General features: G+C 40.7%; 1 protein-coding gene across 1 annotated transcript in view; it reads right to left on the bottom strand.

Moving 5' to 3' along the window:
* Positions 1–10944: 10944 nt before the first annotated feature.
* DUSP10 (dual specificity phosphatase 10) overlaps positions 10945–16191 on the bottom strand; it is a 39565-nt gene continuing 34318 nt past the window's right edge. The window contains exons 3-4 of the mRNA XM_080824295.1: positions 15573–15944; positions 10945–12254 (exon numbers count right to left, since the gene is read on the bottom strand). Coding sequence (XP_080680421.1) covers positions 11989–12254; positions 15573–15944 — 638 coding nt within the window. The 3' untranslated portion in view covers positions 10945–11988. The remainder of the gene's footprint in view (positions 12255–15572; positions 15945–16191) is intronic.

The raw sequence follows: 16191 nt of genomic DNA, 5'->3' as shown, positions 1-16191 counted from the left end.
AGAGGATAGCTTTTTGAATATTATCTCACATAAATACTCTGGCTCACACCAGCTCATGAAAGCCGATTTTTTAATATTCTGGAATTTTGTGAGCTGACAACTGTTTTAGATGACAACAACCAATGGGATAAAAATGTTCTGATTTCTTATTGAGCTCCTACTATAAGGAAGACATAGAACTAGATGTATTGGGAAACCCAAATGCCTCTTTGCCCCATGTAAACAGACATCTGTATAGTCTGAACAGACTACTGGAGGGGCTTTGGGCCTTCCCGAGGGTATAACCTTGATGAGCCCTTGTCATACCTTGGGCCACTGCAAGCTATCCATGAGGCAAGTGTTTGTTGAGTGAACAAATACATGGATATACGTTAAGGCACAGTGCTTCCTAGCTTGGGAAAATCACTGTCATGAGAATTCCAGCTGCTCATGTCCAAATTAGGAGAAAGGAAATGTCTCTGGGAAGACCCCTTGGGAACTGAGATGGAAGGAACAAGAGGTAACACACCAATAGTAGGGGACTCTTTTCTTTTGGTCTTTGGCTCTGCCTCTCTAGATTCCCTTAATTTGTTACAACATAAGTCATGTAAAATATTGCTTAATGTATATCTTGCCCCCTTCATGATAGGTTCATTGGCCATATAGTGTGGGTTTATTTCTGGACTCTCTATACCATATGAATTCACTATATATGGAATCTAAAACAAAACAAAACAAATGAATACACACACAAAAAACAAATAGACTCTTCAATACAGAGAACAAACTGGTGGTAGCCAGAGGGGAGGGGGGAGTGAGGAGATGAAGTAAATAAATAAAGGAGATTAAGGGGTACAAACTTTCAGTTCTAAAATAAATAAGTCATAGAGATGAAAAGTACAGCATAGGGAATATAGTTAATAGTATTATAACATTGTAAGGTGACTACACTTATTGTGGTGAGTGTTGAGTAATGTACAGAATTATCCAATCATGCGGTGTCAGGGTGGCTCAGTCCGTTAAGCTCCTGACTCTTGATTTAGGCTCAGGTCATGATCTCAGGGTCATAAGATCAAGCCCCGGAACAAGATCCTTGCTCAGTGGGGGATCTGGTTGTGGATTCTCTCTCTCTCCTCTGCCTCTGCCCCTCCCCACCTCAAATCAATCAATCAATCAATCTATCAATCTTAAAAAATATCCAATCACTATGTTATACACCTAAACCTAATATAACATTGTATGTCAATTATACTTCAATAAAATAAATTTTCAAAAATATATTATTGAGTGGATCCCCTAGTGATTTAGTAGATCTGGGAAAATAAAATCATTTTCTAACAAAACCTCTTATCTTCAAGAAGTAACATTTATCAGTCTCCTAGATTTGTATTCATCACTATGCTGGGTGCTTTGCCCACCCTTAGTCATTTAATCCTCACAACTATGTGAAGTAGGAAACTAAGCCTCAGAGGGGTTGAGTGAATTGGTCAATGTCACACAGGATTTATGACTCCTAAGCCTACGTATTTTTTATTATACAAAAGGAAACCTTAAGAACAAAAATGTGTTGTTTGATGTCCTAGGACATTTCAGTTGACATTTGTCCTGGAGAGAAAACACTTACCTTCTAATGAAAACAGTGGTGATAAAGGAAAAAATGGCTTAAGTGTTCACTTCCCCTTTGAACTTGAGATTTATCCACTCATAAAATGATTCAGAAAGAAATAATTGTCACTTAAACATTTCTTAAAGGAACTATATGTCAGATATGTTTGTGGGATGCTCAGCCAGCCTCATGATAAACACCTTCTCTTTATCCTGTCACCAAAGACAGCTGGCTTTTAGAGAATTCTTTTCAACCACATCTCCCCATTTGCCCTCCCCCCCAACAACATACTCCATGACAAAGGGGCACAGATATTAATGAATAAACATTGGAAACAGGTGCTGAATAGTTCATGGGCTGACTGAATGAAAGGTGAAGGAAAGAGAAAAATCAAGTGTCCAGGGCCTTGAGTCTGAATATGTACAGAGCCAATGATCAATAGAATAATATAGATCCAATAAATATCCTTTGGAAGTAGACTGTGATTTAGCAAGTTTAACTCTTAGTAAAAAGGATGAGAGAGAAATGAGATAAGAATTAGAAGAATGCAGGATATAGGGTCTAATCAGATATATACATATGTATAGAGGTATATCTCTATACATATATATGTAGTGTGTGTATATATATATGTATATATACACACACACACAGTTGATGAATGGAATGAGACAGAAGACAAGTAGACATTCTGGATTTTTGAATGAATATGGGAAGACATCCTATTCTTCTTTAAATATCTATTTTCATTGGGACTCAGTGTCTGGTTGAAAGGTCAAGGACCCCCAAGGAACCACTGGTCTACTCCAACAGCTATGGGGCCGATAAGAGATATATACAGTCAGCCCTCTCCCTATTCCCTATTGCAACCATTTCTAGAAAGACAGGTCAGTCTGACTTTTAAGTGCCCAGAACTGTGACTTTTTGCCTAAGGACTTTCTCTGGTCACTCTGCCTGTCCTCTAAGACTAGAAGTGCCAGGAACTAATGTTTCCTCCCCTACCCAATTAACCTTCATCTAAATTCCCCAGCTCCTTCACCTTTTGTGAGAATAATTCTGAGTTTCATGTTCTACACTGGAAGTAAGCTCCAGTTCACAATGGTAACCGTTGATAACTTATTCTTCATTGGCTTCTTTCCCTAACCAATGTCAGTTCCCCTCTCCCCTACTGACTTTATCAGAGATCACCTACTCAACTACTTGTTCTGGAATTCATCCTCATGGTCTACTTCTGAGTAAACAAAGATAAAGCAAAGACTATTTCCCAGATCCCACAGTTGGCTAATAAGAATCCAAGAACCAAGGCACAAAGGCCAAAAACTCATGCTCTGTGCACCCAAGTGGGGCATCCATTCTCCCAGTGGTGAGGGATTATTCCAGGTTCTGATACCAGGCCAGTAGTCTGGTCACTAATACTTTAGACATTGTCTAATAGCACATATAGATACAACATCTATGTTGACTTTTTTTCCCCCTTGAAGAATATTCAGGTTTGTCTTTATAGTATATCAAGCCAAAGGGAGGAAAAGGCAGTTCAAAGAATTAGCTGTGAGTTAAGGAATATAAAATACCTCTCAAAGCAGTCACTCCAAAAATCTGTTATGTCGTAGAAGTCTTATCTGGATAAAATAAGAAAATGGGTTATGCAGTTCTTAAGAAACTGACACTCCTATTGGAACAAGATGCACATAAAACCATAACATCGATATAACTCTCCTCTGGTGTCTTTATCTCCATTCCTTAGGGCTTGGGTTTCGAGGATGGAAAAAGAAAATCTTTGGGCCAAGAGTGGAGTTCACATGTTATCCTTGAACTACAACACGATTTAAGGTAGTTTATGCAGAAAACTAACATTATTCCTTTCTTTACCATCATTCCCACATTACTGTTTCCTTACTTTTCTACATATTGTCTTTGTTGTGCAAGGAACAGTGATGGATTACAGATGGCTACAAATTCTTTGCCATTCTTGTCATTGAGACGTGGAGTATAATGTCCCTCTCCTTGAATCTGAGCTTGTATTAGTGATTCACTTGATAATGGGACTTCTGTATCTAGGTGATCTTGAAGTTCTGCAGCTTTTCACCAGGCTTCTTGAAAAAGAGCTGCCATGTTTTCAGGAAGCCCAAACATCCCCATGGAGAGGCCATTGTGATGAGGAGCCAGGATATCCACTGGACAACGATGCCTGAGATCCAAGGCAAAGATAAGAAGTACTTGAGCAAGACATCTTGGGAGTAGATTCTCCATCCCAGATGACATTTCTTATCCCGGTGAGTTTATCAGAGATGAACTGTCTCTGTTGAACCCAACTGAATTTCCCCTTAATGAATAAAACAAATACTGTTATTACTTTAAGTAACTAACTTTTTCAGCACTTTGTTTACAGCAATAAGCTACATGCCAAAATAGTAAACAAAAAAGCAATATTGCACTCCCAAAGAGATTGTGGAGATTAGGACCGCCAACAAGGACTTAAAAAAAAAAAAAAAAAAAAAGAAAAGATGCAAGGATGGTGATTCTTGTTTTGTTCCCATTTATTTCTCATAGTTGCCCTATGCAGAAACAGATGAATTTTGAAGAATGGTAACAGGTTTTTAAGATCTCAGTCAGGGGTTGGCTTCAACTAAAGCTGTTATTCCACATGTGTTTTTACTGATGGGAGAAATCAACACAGCTCCTGGCACCACAGAAGTATTATTGATCTGAGAGATACTTATTTCCCTATACTTGTTATAAAGACCAGGAGTTGGCAAATTACAGCCCATGGGTAAAATCCAGGCTACAGTGTTTCTTTGTAAATAAGGTTTTGTTAGAACACAGTTATATGTTCACTCATATATTTATTGTCTCTGGCCCTTCTGTGCTACAACAGAATAGTTATGAATAGTTATGGCAGAAATGATATGCCCTGCAAAGCCTAAAATATTTATTTTAAATGAAATAAAAGTATTTGCTAACCCCTGGTAAAGACCATCAGAGGCAATTTGCTTTCAGCTGGCATGGTCAGTAATATGCTCTCACTGTCCAAGCTCAAACTTAGTGTCATTCTACAGTAACCATAACTATAATATGTCTTAATTTAGTCCACAAGGGCCATACATGACTATCCTTTCCATAAGACATCATGTAGGTACAGTATGTTAATGATATCATGCTGCCTATACCTGGGATGAGGATGAGGTAACTATTCTATCTTTTTTAAAGCTTTATTTACTTATTTTTTTCCAGAGAAAGAGTGAGATAGATAGAGCTAGAGTACAAGCAGGGGAGCAGAAGGCAGAGGGAGAAGCAGGCTCCAGGCTGATCCTAGGATGCTGGGATTGTGACCCAAGCTGAAGGCAGATGCTCTATCAACTGAGCCACCCAGACAACCTGATGCTTACATATCAGAGGACAAGAAATCCACAAAATTCAGAGGCATTCACCAAGCGAAATTTCTAGAGGTCTCGTGTTTTGGAGTGTGCCAAGGTATCGCTTCAATGTGAAGGAGAAGTTGCTGCACCTGACTTTCTAGCACTAAGAAAAAAGCATGATGTCTAATGGGATTTTTTTTTTGGATTTTGGGGGAAACATATACCTCCTTGAGCATGCTAGTCCAATCCACTTACAAGTGCCATAAAAGATCACTAATTGTGAGTGGGGTGCAGAACAAGAAAAGTCTCTGCAGTAGCTCAAGGCTGTCATGCAAGCTGCTCTTCTGTCTAGATCCAGTATATCCCCCAGTGCTGGAACTGTGTGTGTTAGACAGGGATCCTGTATAGTGCTATTCACCTGCTAGATAAATCAGAGCACACATTTAGGATCTTGAAGACAAACTGTGACAGTTTCTTCAGAAAAACTGTTCTTCTTTTGAATAGCAGTTTGAAACTGGAAGCTTAATCATGGACCATCAAGTTGTAATGCAACCCGAACGAACCATGAAAAACTGTTGTCAACCCACCAAACCTCTAAGTTGGGCATGAATAACAATATTTCACTATCAAGTAGATGTGGAATCTATGAGATTGGGTAGAAGAAGTTGAATGAGCCAGTGATCCAGATACCCATGGTCTCTAATGCTGGAACTCACACTCGTGGCCTCATGGGATGTTCTCTGACCAGTGACCCAAAGGAAAAGATTTGACCTTGTTTATGGAAAGTTTTGTGTGATATCCTGGTATCATCCAAAGTGAATGGCTGTATCACTACAATCACACTCTGGGGTGGCCCAGGATAGTGATGAAGGAGAATTTCCTCAGTGAACAGAACTTCTAGCAGTACCCCTGACTGATTGTTGCATCTAAAACAAAAGATAGTCAGAGGTAAGAATCTACATTGCTTCATGGGTAGTGGCTAATGGTTTAGATGGATGATCAGGGAGTTGGAAGAAACATGACTGGAACATTGCTGATAAGAAAGTCTGGGGAAGAAGTAAATGGATGGGACTCTCAATGGACACAGAATGTCCCATGCAAATACTCAACAAAGCTCAAGCTCCACACAGAAGGATCTTGATAATGGTCAAGAAGACACATTCTGTGGACATCTGTCAGGTCCCTTTCTGTAGTCACTATCTCTGACCAATGGGATCATGAACAAGGTAGTCATGGTGGCAGAGATGGAGAGTATGTGCAGGCTCAGCAACAGAAATTTCTACTCACCATGGCTGATCTGGCTCTAGCCACTGCTGAGTATCCAACCCACTCAAAGCAGAGCCCCACACTGAGCCCCTGAAATAGCATCATTTCTAGGGAATCAGCCAGCCTCTGATGGTGAGTTACTTACATTGGACCACTTCTGTCATGGAAGAGGAACTCTTTTGTTCTCACTCCATAGAAACTTACTCTTCATATGGATTTGCCTTCCTGGCCTGCAATGCTTTTGCTGAAATCAGTGTCTGTGGCCTTATAGAATCATTATGTCTTATTCACCATCGTGGTATTTCATAATGCTCTGCTTCTGGCCAAGGAACTTATTTTGAGGCAAATGAAGTGTAGCAACAAGTTCATACTGATGGAATTCACTAGTCTTACCAAGTTATCCATTACTCTGGAGGGATGGAATGGTCCTTTTGACAATTAAGTTACTGTGTTATGTGAGTAAAGACACTCTTTGGAATAGGAGTAATGTCCCTGCAAGGTGCAGGAAATTCTCTAAATTGTCAACCAATATACGTTGCTGTTTCTCCCTTATCCAGGATTGGGGGTTCCAAAATCAAGGAATAGAAATGGAAAAACTTCTCTCACCATTACCTCTCATGATCCACTTGCAAAATTTGTTCTGCCTACCCTGCAACTTTGGGTTCTGCTGGTCTAGAAGGCTTAGTTCCCAAGGGACAGATGTTTCTTCTAGAAAATCCAGCAATAGCTCCATTAAACTGAAAGTTGATAACCGCGTGCTGGCTACCTCAGGCTTCTCATGCTAAAGAACCAACAAACAGACATGGGCATACTGAGCTGGCGGGGGTAATTATGACCATCAGGGAGAAATTGGATCATTACTAGACAATAGGAGTGAGAAGTATATCTGGATGAAAGGCACATTTTACACTCTTACGTCCTGCAACAAAAGTAAATGGAAAACAACCCAATGCAGGCAGGACTGCCAAAAGCTCAGATCCTTCAAAGGTGAAGAGATAAGTCACCCCAACAGGCAAGGGGCCATGACCAGGTGATGTAATTAAGGACAAAGGGTTCATGAATGGGTAATGAAAAAAGGCAGTTACCAACATCAGCTACGACCATACGATCAGCTGTAGAAAGTAGGGTAGTAAGAGTTACAAATATTTCTTACTTTTATAAAAATAAATTTGATTATATATTAATTTTTTTCTCCTCCAGCTACCATCTAAAATAAAATGTGATAAAGGTAGTTATCTTTTCTTTTAGTTTCATTGGGCTGCTGTAACAAAGTCCCACAAACTGAGTGGCTTAAAACAACAGAAATCTGTTCTCTTAGAGTCTGGAACCTATCTGGAACCTAGATGTCCCAAATCAAGGTATCAGTAGAGTTAGCTCCATTTGGAAACTCTGAGGGACAATTCAGCAACCTTTGGTATTCCTGCATTTGAGATGTATCTCTCCAATCTCCACCACCCTGATCATGTGGCATTTGATCCTTTGTGTATGTCCAAATTTCCCTCTTTTTATGAGGACAGCAGTAATTGGTTTAGCCTAATCCAATATGACCGCTTTAAGAACTTGATTATATCTGCAAAGACCTTATTTCCAAATAAGATCACATTTACAAGGGGTCTGAGGTTTTTTTAAATTTCAAAAGCACATCTTTTGGGCAAACGTAATTCAATCTTTAATACCCTTATATCTCGGTATTTAAATTACAGGTTTTCAAAGGCAGAGTGATCTCAACCAGAGGAGGAACGAACTTCACTCAAAGATGGGTTAAGTCACAATACGTGGGCTCTGTATCCTTTTTGGAGACTGGGTTACAAGAGTAGAAGTGACAGCTGCATCTCATTAGAGAGAAACATCATTTTTTCTGTCTTTGCCTGGAAGTTATGTACGGTTAAAAGAAGTGTAGGTGGATGCCAAGTTGGCAAGGATGGAGTGTGGTGGTTTCATACAGTATCAATTTAGCTAAATGAGAAACTGCATTTCCCTTTCATGTTTCACACTGGGTTAAGGCTAGCTTTAAGAGAAATTTACATGAGATTTGGAAGGAGGAAGTGAAGCAGCAGCCACTATGCTCTGAAGAGGGCACCAGGCAACACGGTTGCCAGCACACAGTTTCACTGATCTGCTGGCTCACCTGGGCTTGCGGCAGCAGCTGTATTACTCCATTATTCCTCCTTCAGCTTTGCAAGTCCTATACCAGGTACACGTTCAGCTCCCTGGCCAAGGGCACCAGACCCTTCTCCAAAGTCACCCACATCATTGAGATTGCTGAAAGGCAAATGTGGGTTCTAGATCTTCCTCCAGATCCCACATCCCATGCAACACACACCTTGATACATGTGTCTTCCACCAGACATTGACAAAGGTTCTTACAGAAAAGGAAATCAGGAACCATGGGAAGCAACTGGCATGCAGTCTACCACTTCCATAGGGGCAGGAAGTCTTTTTTCCAAATGCTTTATTCCTGCTCGTTCTTCTGGGTTCCAGTTCTCAATACTCATTTTCTGTTCACATCCATATATAATGACTGCGTCCGATTAGAGCTTGAAACCAAACATCAACCCATATTTCCTGAGATCAGGTATTATATGTTTGGGGACTAAAACACAAAGATAAAATGTCGTGGTTTATCTACAAAAGCCTGTTCACAAGCAAGGTGAAAGCCATATTGCTTATCTCTATTCCATGGGGCTCGCCAGACAGTTCACCATCCGGAAGATCTAGTTAGAGCAATTTATCAGTGTTTTATCTTAATCAACTTCTGAAGTGTGACTCAGGTCCCGGTTCTTTATTCTAATATAGCTTTTCATTTCTGTTTTATGGTAACCTCCAATTCTCTCTTCCCCATACTTTATCTCCTTTTCAGAAGCTCATCTTTCCTCATGTATTGTCAATGTGTGATTGTTGCTGTTTTCCCGTGTACGTTTCTCCACTTGTCAGCTTTTCTGCCCCACCTCCTGCCCACTTGCCCTGATTCAAAAGCAGCTGGCATAAAGCGAGCACCATATCCTGGTTAATATGCACTGATTAGAAAAGTGTTAACTGTTGAAATAAATGTACACAGAAACTACTTTTCTCTTCAGCTTAAGGTAACAGTGCCAGCTCTATCTGCTGAATCTGTATGTAACAGATTTACTCTACTGAATCATTAAATTCACTCAGCACGAAACCGTCATTGCCAGATGCTGAGAATGATGTATGCTTCAGTCAGTCAGAGACACTGCTTTCTCAGGAAGACAACACTCAATTATTCCCCAGTTAGTGGAGGCACCTAGCGAAGCCCAGAAACCTGGGGAGTCTGGTTTTTAGAGCAATAGCTTGGTTAATCCATTTTATTTTCATGAAGTGGTTCACAGTCCTCATGAAGAAATGGAGGCTAAGTGACTCAAAACAGATTAGCAAAAAAGACTGGAGTCTCTCTCAGAATTCTTGGTATGCAGGCTGGCAGGATTCCTGTCTGCCCCAGGACAGTCTTACTCTCAAAATCATCAAGTTCAAAAAGCATAAATCATTTCCATGCAGCTAAAGAACAGAAATTGTACTGATTCCTCTCCTTGTTTTGTTTAAAAAAAAAAAATGAAAGAAAAGAAAGGAAAGGAAAGAAAAAAAAATCTTACACTCTTTCAGAAATTTAACATTTGGATTTAGAATAAACGAAAAGAAATGCCTAGTAAATCACCATGTATTTTAAATCACTAATCACATAACAACTTGTCTTCTTAAATATGCTGTAGCACCAAGGGAATTATTAGTCTAAAGAATAGAAAACACCATAAGAGAAATTTACTTTTCACCTGATTAACTCTTTGTCGTAAAAATAATTCAAACAGCTCTCAGTTAATTCCTGTTAAGTTCAGTCTTCACTTTTCTTTTTCACTTCCAGCAGAAAAGCTATTTAAAAAATAAATGTCAAAAAATACTGTTATGGCAGTTCTAAGCAATGTTCATAAAAATAGGTCAAACATAGTCATCTAGAACTGGACATGCCCGAACTCTTTAATTCTGTTACTCACCCCAGGCAAATTTCAGTTTGCTGTGAATCTTCTCCTTGGCCAAGTCCCTCTAGACATGCATTTTAATAAAACGTAGAAAACATTAAGATCATACTCTTCCCCTAGCCCCATGCCCTCTTTTCTCGGCATTGGGAACCCATGGAACACCACCTATGTATTAACCAAGTGTGATAAGAAAGTTGTATTCATGATGCTGAGCTCAATTTGCTGCCTTGCACTCTCTGTGGTTAATGTCACCAAAAGATGTCAAGTGCACAAGTGACAAGGGGAGTGCCAAGAGGGCAGGGGAGGGACTATCAAAACCCTAAATGGCAGATGGTCACAAATATTTCTCAGACAGCCACTGGAAAGGTCACGGAATTCTAACCAATCATCTGGCAGTGAGCTGTCACCAGAGCTCAAAGGCTGGGGTAGAATCCCCCTAATCCCTCTAAGTAACTTCACCTGAGGTTTTCCCTATGCGGAAAATTGCATTTGCAGAAGAGGGGAGAGATCTATGAGAACAGAGGGGATGATAACCAGGCAGATTGATTACCTGAGCCCTTTGGTTTCCTTGCTAATTCTCTCTGCGTCGCACTGAGAACAGAAAATATTTTCCCTTCCTCATCTCTCTTTCCCCTTACATAAACGTGTGTATTTCCAAGTATGTTACATGTACAAGTTACCAGAGGTAAGAGATGCTTGAACCTGAGTTGAGTTAAAGAGGAGGAAAAAAGACACGTCCCAAAATGAGTTTCATTTATATAATGAAAATAAATTTTTACACAATCAACAGAAACACATCAAGTTTTTTTTTTGCGAAAAATATTTTTAAATAAATTTTTGTCTTTTTTTTGTTTTTTTTTTTTACATTCTGATATACATATGTAACAAGGTTTATGGCACTGTAACCAGAATCAAATCAAAAAAAAAAAAATAAAGGAAAAAGGTGGGAAGGAAAGTAATTGATTTTTATTGAATTCCTTTCTATCTCCAAGCTGGCAAATTTGCACTATTTGTCTATTATCGACTGCCAGCTCTAACTTGTTTGCACACTCAAAACACCATATTATTGCACAAGAAGCCAGTGAAGGCATATGGTATAATGGTCATTTCCTCGCTATTAAAAAAAAAAAAAAAAAAAATCTCTTAAACCCAAAGAAGGGGGGAAAATAATCCAGAGTATGAAACACACAAAATCAACAGTATCTTTTGTCTCTTTAAGAATGTGAAGGGTTCTTAGACCACTTAAGCTGCCCTGATTTTCTCTTTGCACCAGTGAGTACTACAGGGCTTGGTTTGGTTGGGGTTTTTTTCCTGTGTGGATGGCCCAGGCAGCTCTCGGGCCTTTGTGATTCAATGTCTTTTCTGTCTCTTACTTTTGGTTCTTTTTAATTTGTTTAAGTTGTAGTTTCTTCGGTCTATGAACCTGCACAGACTATTTAATCATAAACTCTACAAATAGCTTAAAAGGAAAAGGGGGGAAGAAATGAGTTTTATTATATTTTTATTGTTGGCTTTAAAAAATTACTCTAGCTCTAGCCTCCCTGCTTTATCAGTTCGAGGGAAGGAAATCTCAACGGCATCAAAAGATAATTTCTTCTCACACTTGTGAAAAATAAAAAGTTTTTAAACAAGTTTTGTTTCCATTCACAAACTTGACCCCCATCTAAAAAAAAAAAAAAAAAAAAAGGAAAAAAAAAAGAAGAAAGAAAGAAAAAGGAAAAAAAGACTCCATCCTTCTTTCTCTTTGTCTCTTAACGGAGACGAGTAATCCTTTCCATCCAGACTTTTGTCAGACAACCGTTTCCACGCCCATCAGCTTTGGTGTAAGGATTCGCGGTGTCACACCATTGTTCAGGTCTTCCTCAAACTCCAGTAATTGCCCCATGAAGTTAAGGTTTGGGGAAATAATTGGTCGTTTGCCTTTGACAAATTTATAGGCATCAGTCATGGTCATCCGAGTGTGCTTCATCAAGTATGCGATGACGATGGTGGCAGAACGGGACACCCCGGCTTGGCAATGGATGAGAAGCCCTTTCCCACACTGGTGAGCTTCCTCTGGGAAAAGAGAGAAAGCCAAGAGGTGCAGGAAGGAAGAAAGATATGGAAAAAGAAAGATTAGCTTTCATCCAGACTTGACAACGTTCTCTTTTGTAAAGAGTAAAGAATAAATAAATTAAAATGGCTTTTAAACGAAGTATAATTTATGTATAATTTAAGTATAATTGTATGGACTTATGTTGCAACCTCCAGAACTGGCTAAAAGCAATATTAGCATGAATACGAATTTACATTTCTCCACTTAAAGAGAAGACGAGGGGAAGGAATCATTCCTAGTAACAGTTCACTGCACGGGTGGTGGTCACTTATGGCAGCCAGAGTTACAACACAGTTAACTTGCCTGCGAAGTGAGCCACAGATTAAGTAGACCCTTTTGATAAAGGATGTTAATTCTGATCACTAGGTTGTGTGGTTTATCAAAACTAGTGTTGTTAACAATGTCTCTCCCCACTGTGATAGAGGAAGAAAAAAAAAAAAAACATTTCTTTCTTTACATTATAGAATCGTTCTGTACAGGAACTGGTATTAAATAGATAAGGATTTCAGTTTTACTAAACTCTGTGGTTTGAGAAATAAAACCCAACGAGAAAGCAGCTATTTCAGCTTCTTACCGTAAAAGCCTATGTTGTTCAAGACTTGGAGCACTCAGGCACAAGGCATCACCTGCCCTGAACTGTCCAACCCCCCTGCCTCCCCGTGTTCTCTTCCAACATGGCGGTGATGACAAAGATGGAGGAATTCTAATGATGGCCCAGAAATCATTGCAATTGAAAGCAGCAAGACTTCGTCAGTTTTCAGATACATTAGAAGGTCAAGGGGATAGCTTACGGGCACTGCCTAAACGGATTCTTAATGACACTTCTAGACCAAAAGGCGTCCCAAAGAAAGCGTCCCTGAAGGAAAATCAAGTAGATGAAGAGTACGGGACAGGAGTGAGGAGGAGTGATCTAACTTAAACCACTTTTTTTTTTTTTTTTAGCTTATTTATTTACTTAAGTAATCTCTACACCCCATGCAGGGCTCGAACTCATGACCCAGAGATCAAGAGCTGCATGCTCTTCCAACTGAGCCAGCCAGGTGCCCCTAACTTAAACTAGTTCTACTGGCTACCCAGCAGCGGACTGAGAAAACAAACATCATGCAAAATTCCATCTTAAAAATCTGTGAATTAAGCTTACTTCTCATAGATAAAAGTATCTGAAGAAAGTATTTCCCTTTTGCAATTTCTTCTCTTGAGCACACACTATTCATTGACCTCCACTATGTGCTGCAAAGTGCTAGGTTTGACCACCGGTTCCACTACACGCTAGATGAGTAACCCAGTGTGAGTCACCTGACTGCCCAGAGCTTCAACCCCCCTGTCTACACAATGGGAGGAATATTCATTAACAGGGCTCAGGGAATGTGGGAATAATATCATCCAATTCAGGAATAAATAAATGGGCAGAGTTAAATCCTAAACATACACTCTGCTTAGTTTGTATTAGACTCTCAGTAAATGTCATCATGGTTGCAAAAACTGCTGCTTTCCCTAAAGCTAGACCATACGATTTCAGTTTATCTAATGATATAACAACAAAAATAACATTGTGCCTATACAGGCTGTGATGCCAAATTGTTCTTCAGGTTAAATGCTCTTTGTTACTTGTTTTCTTTTCCTTTTAAAAAAATCAGATAAGCCTGAATAGCGTATGAGGAATGCAGGGGCCTTGCTTGAAATCCTGTTGGGACAAGCATGTCTGATGCTACTCATTAAATGGAAAACAATCTCTTAACTTCCCCAGCTGGAATTAAGTCAGATAAAATTGCAGTCATAACATCATATATCAACCAGAAAGCTCCTCATCTACTCAGTGACAAATAGTTCTTCCTCGGGGCTCAAAGTTTGATTCGAATATAATTAATAAAGAATCTGAGGTGTCTTTGCATCCACAAATTAGTTAGTCGCCATTCAGGAACTAACAGAGCATTGGGAACACTGCCCCAGCGTATTACAGAAAGGCCCCTGCCTTGGAGTCAAGAGCCTTGTATTCTGCTCCCTTCTCCGACACTACAATTCTTACAATCTTGGAGAAGTCACTATATTTTTCTGAGTTCAGTGACCACCCAGACTATCCTTCCAGACTGAAGAGTCCATGGTCCTGCATGGAAGGCATAATTAGCCGGGAAAACAGCTGGGTCACGAGACCAGAACTGCCAACTCTACGGCAAATCCACCAGACCCAAGGTTTTGTTTTGTTTTTCTTGATAAAGGAGGACCAAACGTGAGTGCACTTTTCCTGGGACAGAGGCCAGTAACAACCTGCTACAATATTTAGGAAAAGTAGTGGATCACCTTTTTGTGGTAATGAAGGTTGGAGTCACTTTAAAAAAAAAAAAAAAAAACTGTGGAGCATCTGCTAGGTGCCCAGGTGTCCCCCCAAATGATAATTTGAGTCTTAAAACAGTTCAAGGCTATAGAAGCCGCAAAAATTAAAGTTAGGATTAGGGTTAGGCTGGTGTTTACTTCCTTCTGGAGATTAAAGTCTACCGTTGTTAGAATTCCACCCCTCGGGAACTACTCAGGCTACACAACCCGGTCTTTCGGACTTCGGGGCAAGTCTTATGAAATCTAGTACCATCTCGCTAATGCTCACATTCACACCCTTCTGCTACCCTGTGTTTAAGAAGTGAGACAAAGCAAGAGAAAGGGAGAAACAACTCAGCCCTCCACTCCTGTCTCCCCTGTGCTGATGTGACATGTAAAGATGTTCTCGACAGCACTGTTCTACTGCAAAACATTCTTTAGAAGCAGCCTTTCAGCAAATGCCCCCTTTGCCTCAACCTCCCATAAAGAAGCTATCCCAAGTGCAGATGAATTCAGCCCCAGGTAAGGGAAGAATGGGCAAGTGTGGAAGTGGTATTGTCTTCACTGTATTTTACCTCTTGCAAGGCGCTGGCAGACGTGGTAGACCAGAGAGCCACCGTACCAGCTCTGGCCTCCCAGGGCTTTCCTCTCCATTACTTCTTTTGCAATTCTGGGACAGAACATATCCATGCGCATCCCTACCATCTTTTCATTGAGAAGTAGAGGGACGTGGATTTCCCCACCAAACGGAATCACTGTTTCTTTAAACCCATCCCAGGGGCTCCCATGCACTCGTTCAACGGGCCGTGACTGAAAAGAGCACTTTGGCCACACCAGGTGGCAAAGCCTGAAAACACCTCAGAGCGGCTTTTTGGCAACGCGGGCATAAACCTTGGGCTTGATATCAAAGCAAAAGCCGGAGGGGCAAGGAAGGTGGAAGGCGAGAAGTCCCCTTGGGAGATAGTTACCGATGAACTCAAAAGCCTCTTCAAAGTACTGCCTCAGGTTCTGCTTGTTGCTGTCAGTGGCCGGCAGCCTCTTGTAGTTGAACAGGCCTTTCTCGTAGTGGTAGAGGGGCAGGTGAGTGGTGACGTTGATGACGTAGCCGATGTTCAGCCGCTGCATGGTGTCCAGGTCCTGAGCGTCCTGCTCATTGCCGAGGAACAGGAAAGGCAAGATGGGCGTCAGCTCCGCATTCTCGATGTCAGGGGTGGTGGGGATGGACTGAGGTAGCTTGCTCGGGGCTGCAGACGCGCCGCCCCCCACCTCCCGGCACTCCTGGAGCTGGAGGGAGTTGTCACAGAGGTTTTCATGGTTCTGCCTGAAACTGCTAAGTCCACCTGGAGCAAACACACAGAAAGTGACAATGACCATCCCTAGAACTTCAGGGATGCAGAAAATGCCACTGTCCCCAGAGACAGGAAGTGCATTCTTGCAGAGGTACGTTTTTAAAAAAATAAGATCAGAACAAAAATGCAAGGCCGTTTGGAGATCCAGGACAAGCTTCAGAGAATCTCACCGCATGTGGTACTGTCACAATGTGGCTCTTTACACAAACTGTGGCACGTTCCCCTGGAAAGAGTTCAT

This window comes from Martes martes (genome assembly GCF_963455335.1).
Source record: "Martes martes genome assembly, chromosome: 15".
NCBI lineage: Eukaryota > Metazoa > Chordata > Mammalia > Carnivora > Mustelidae > Martes > Martes martes.
This window is presented reverse-complemented; position numbering and strand designations above follow the sequence as displayed.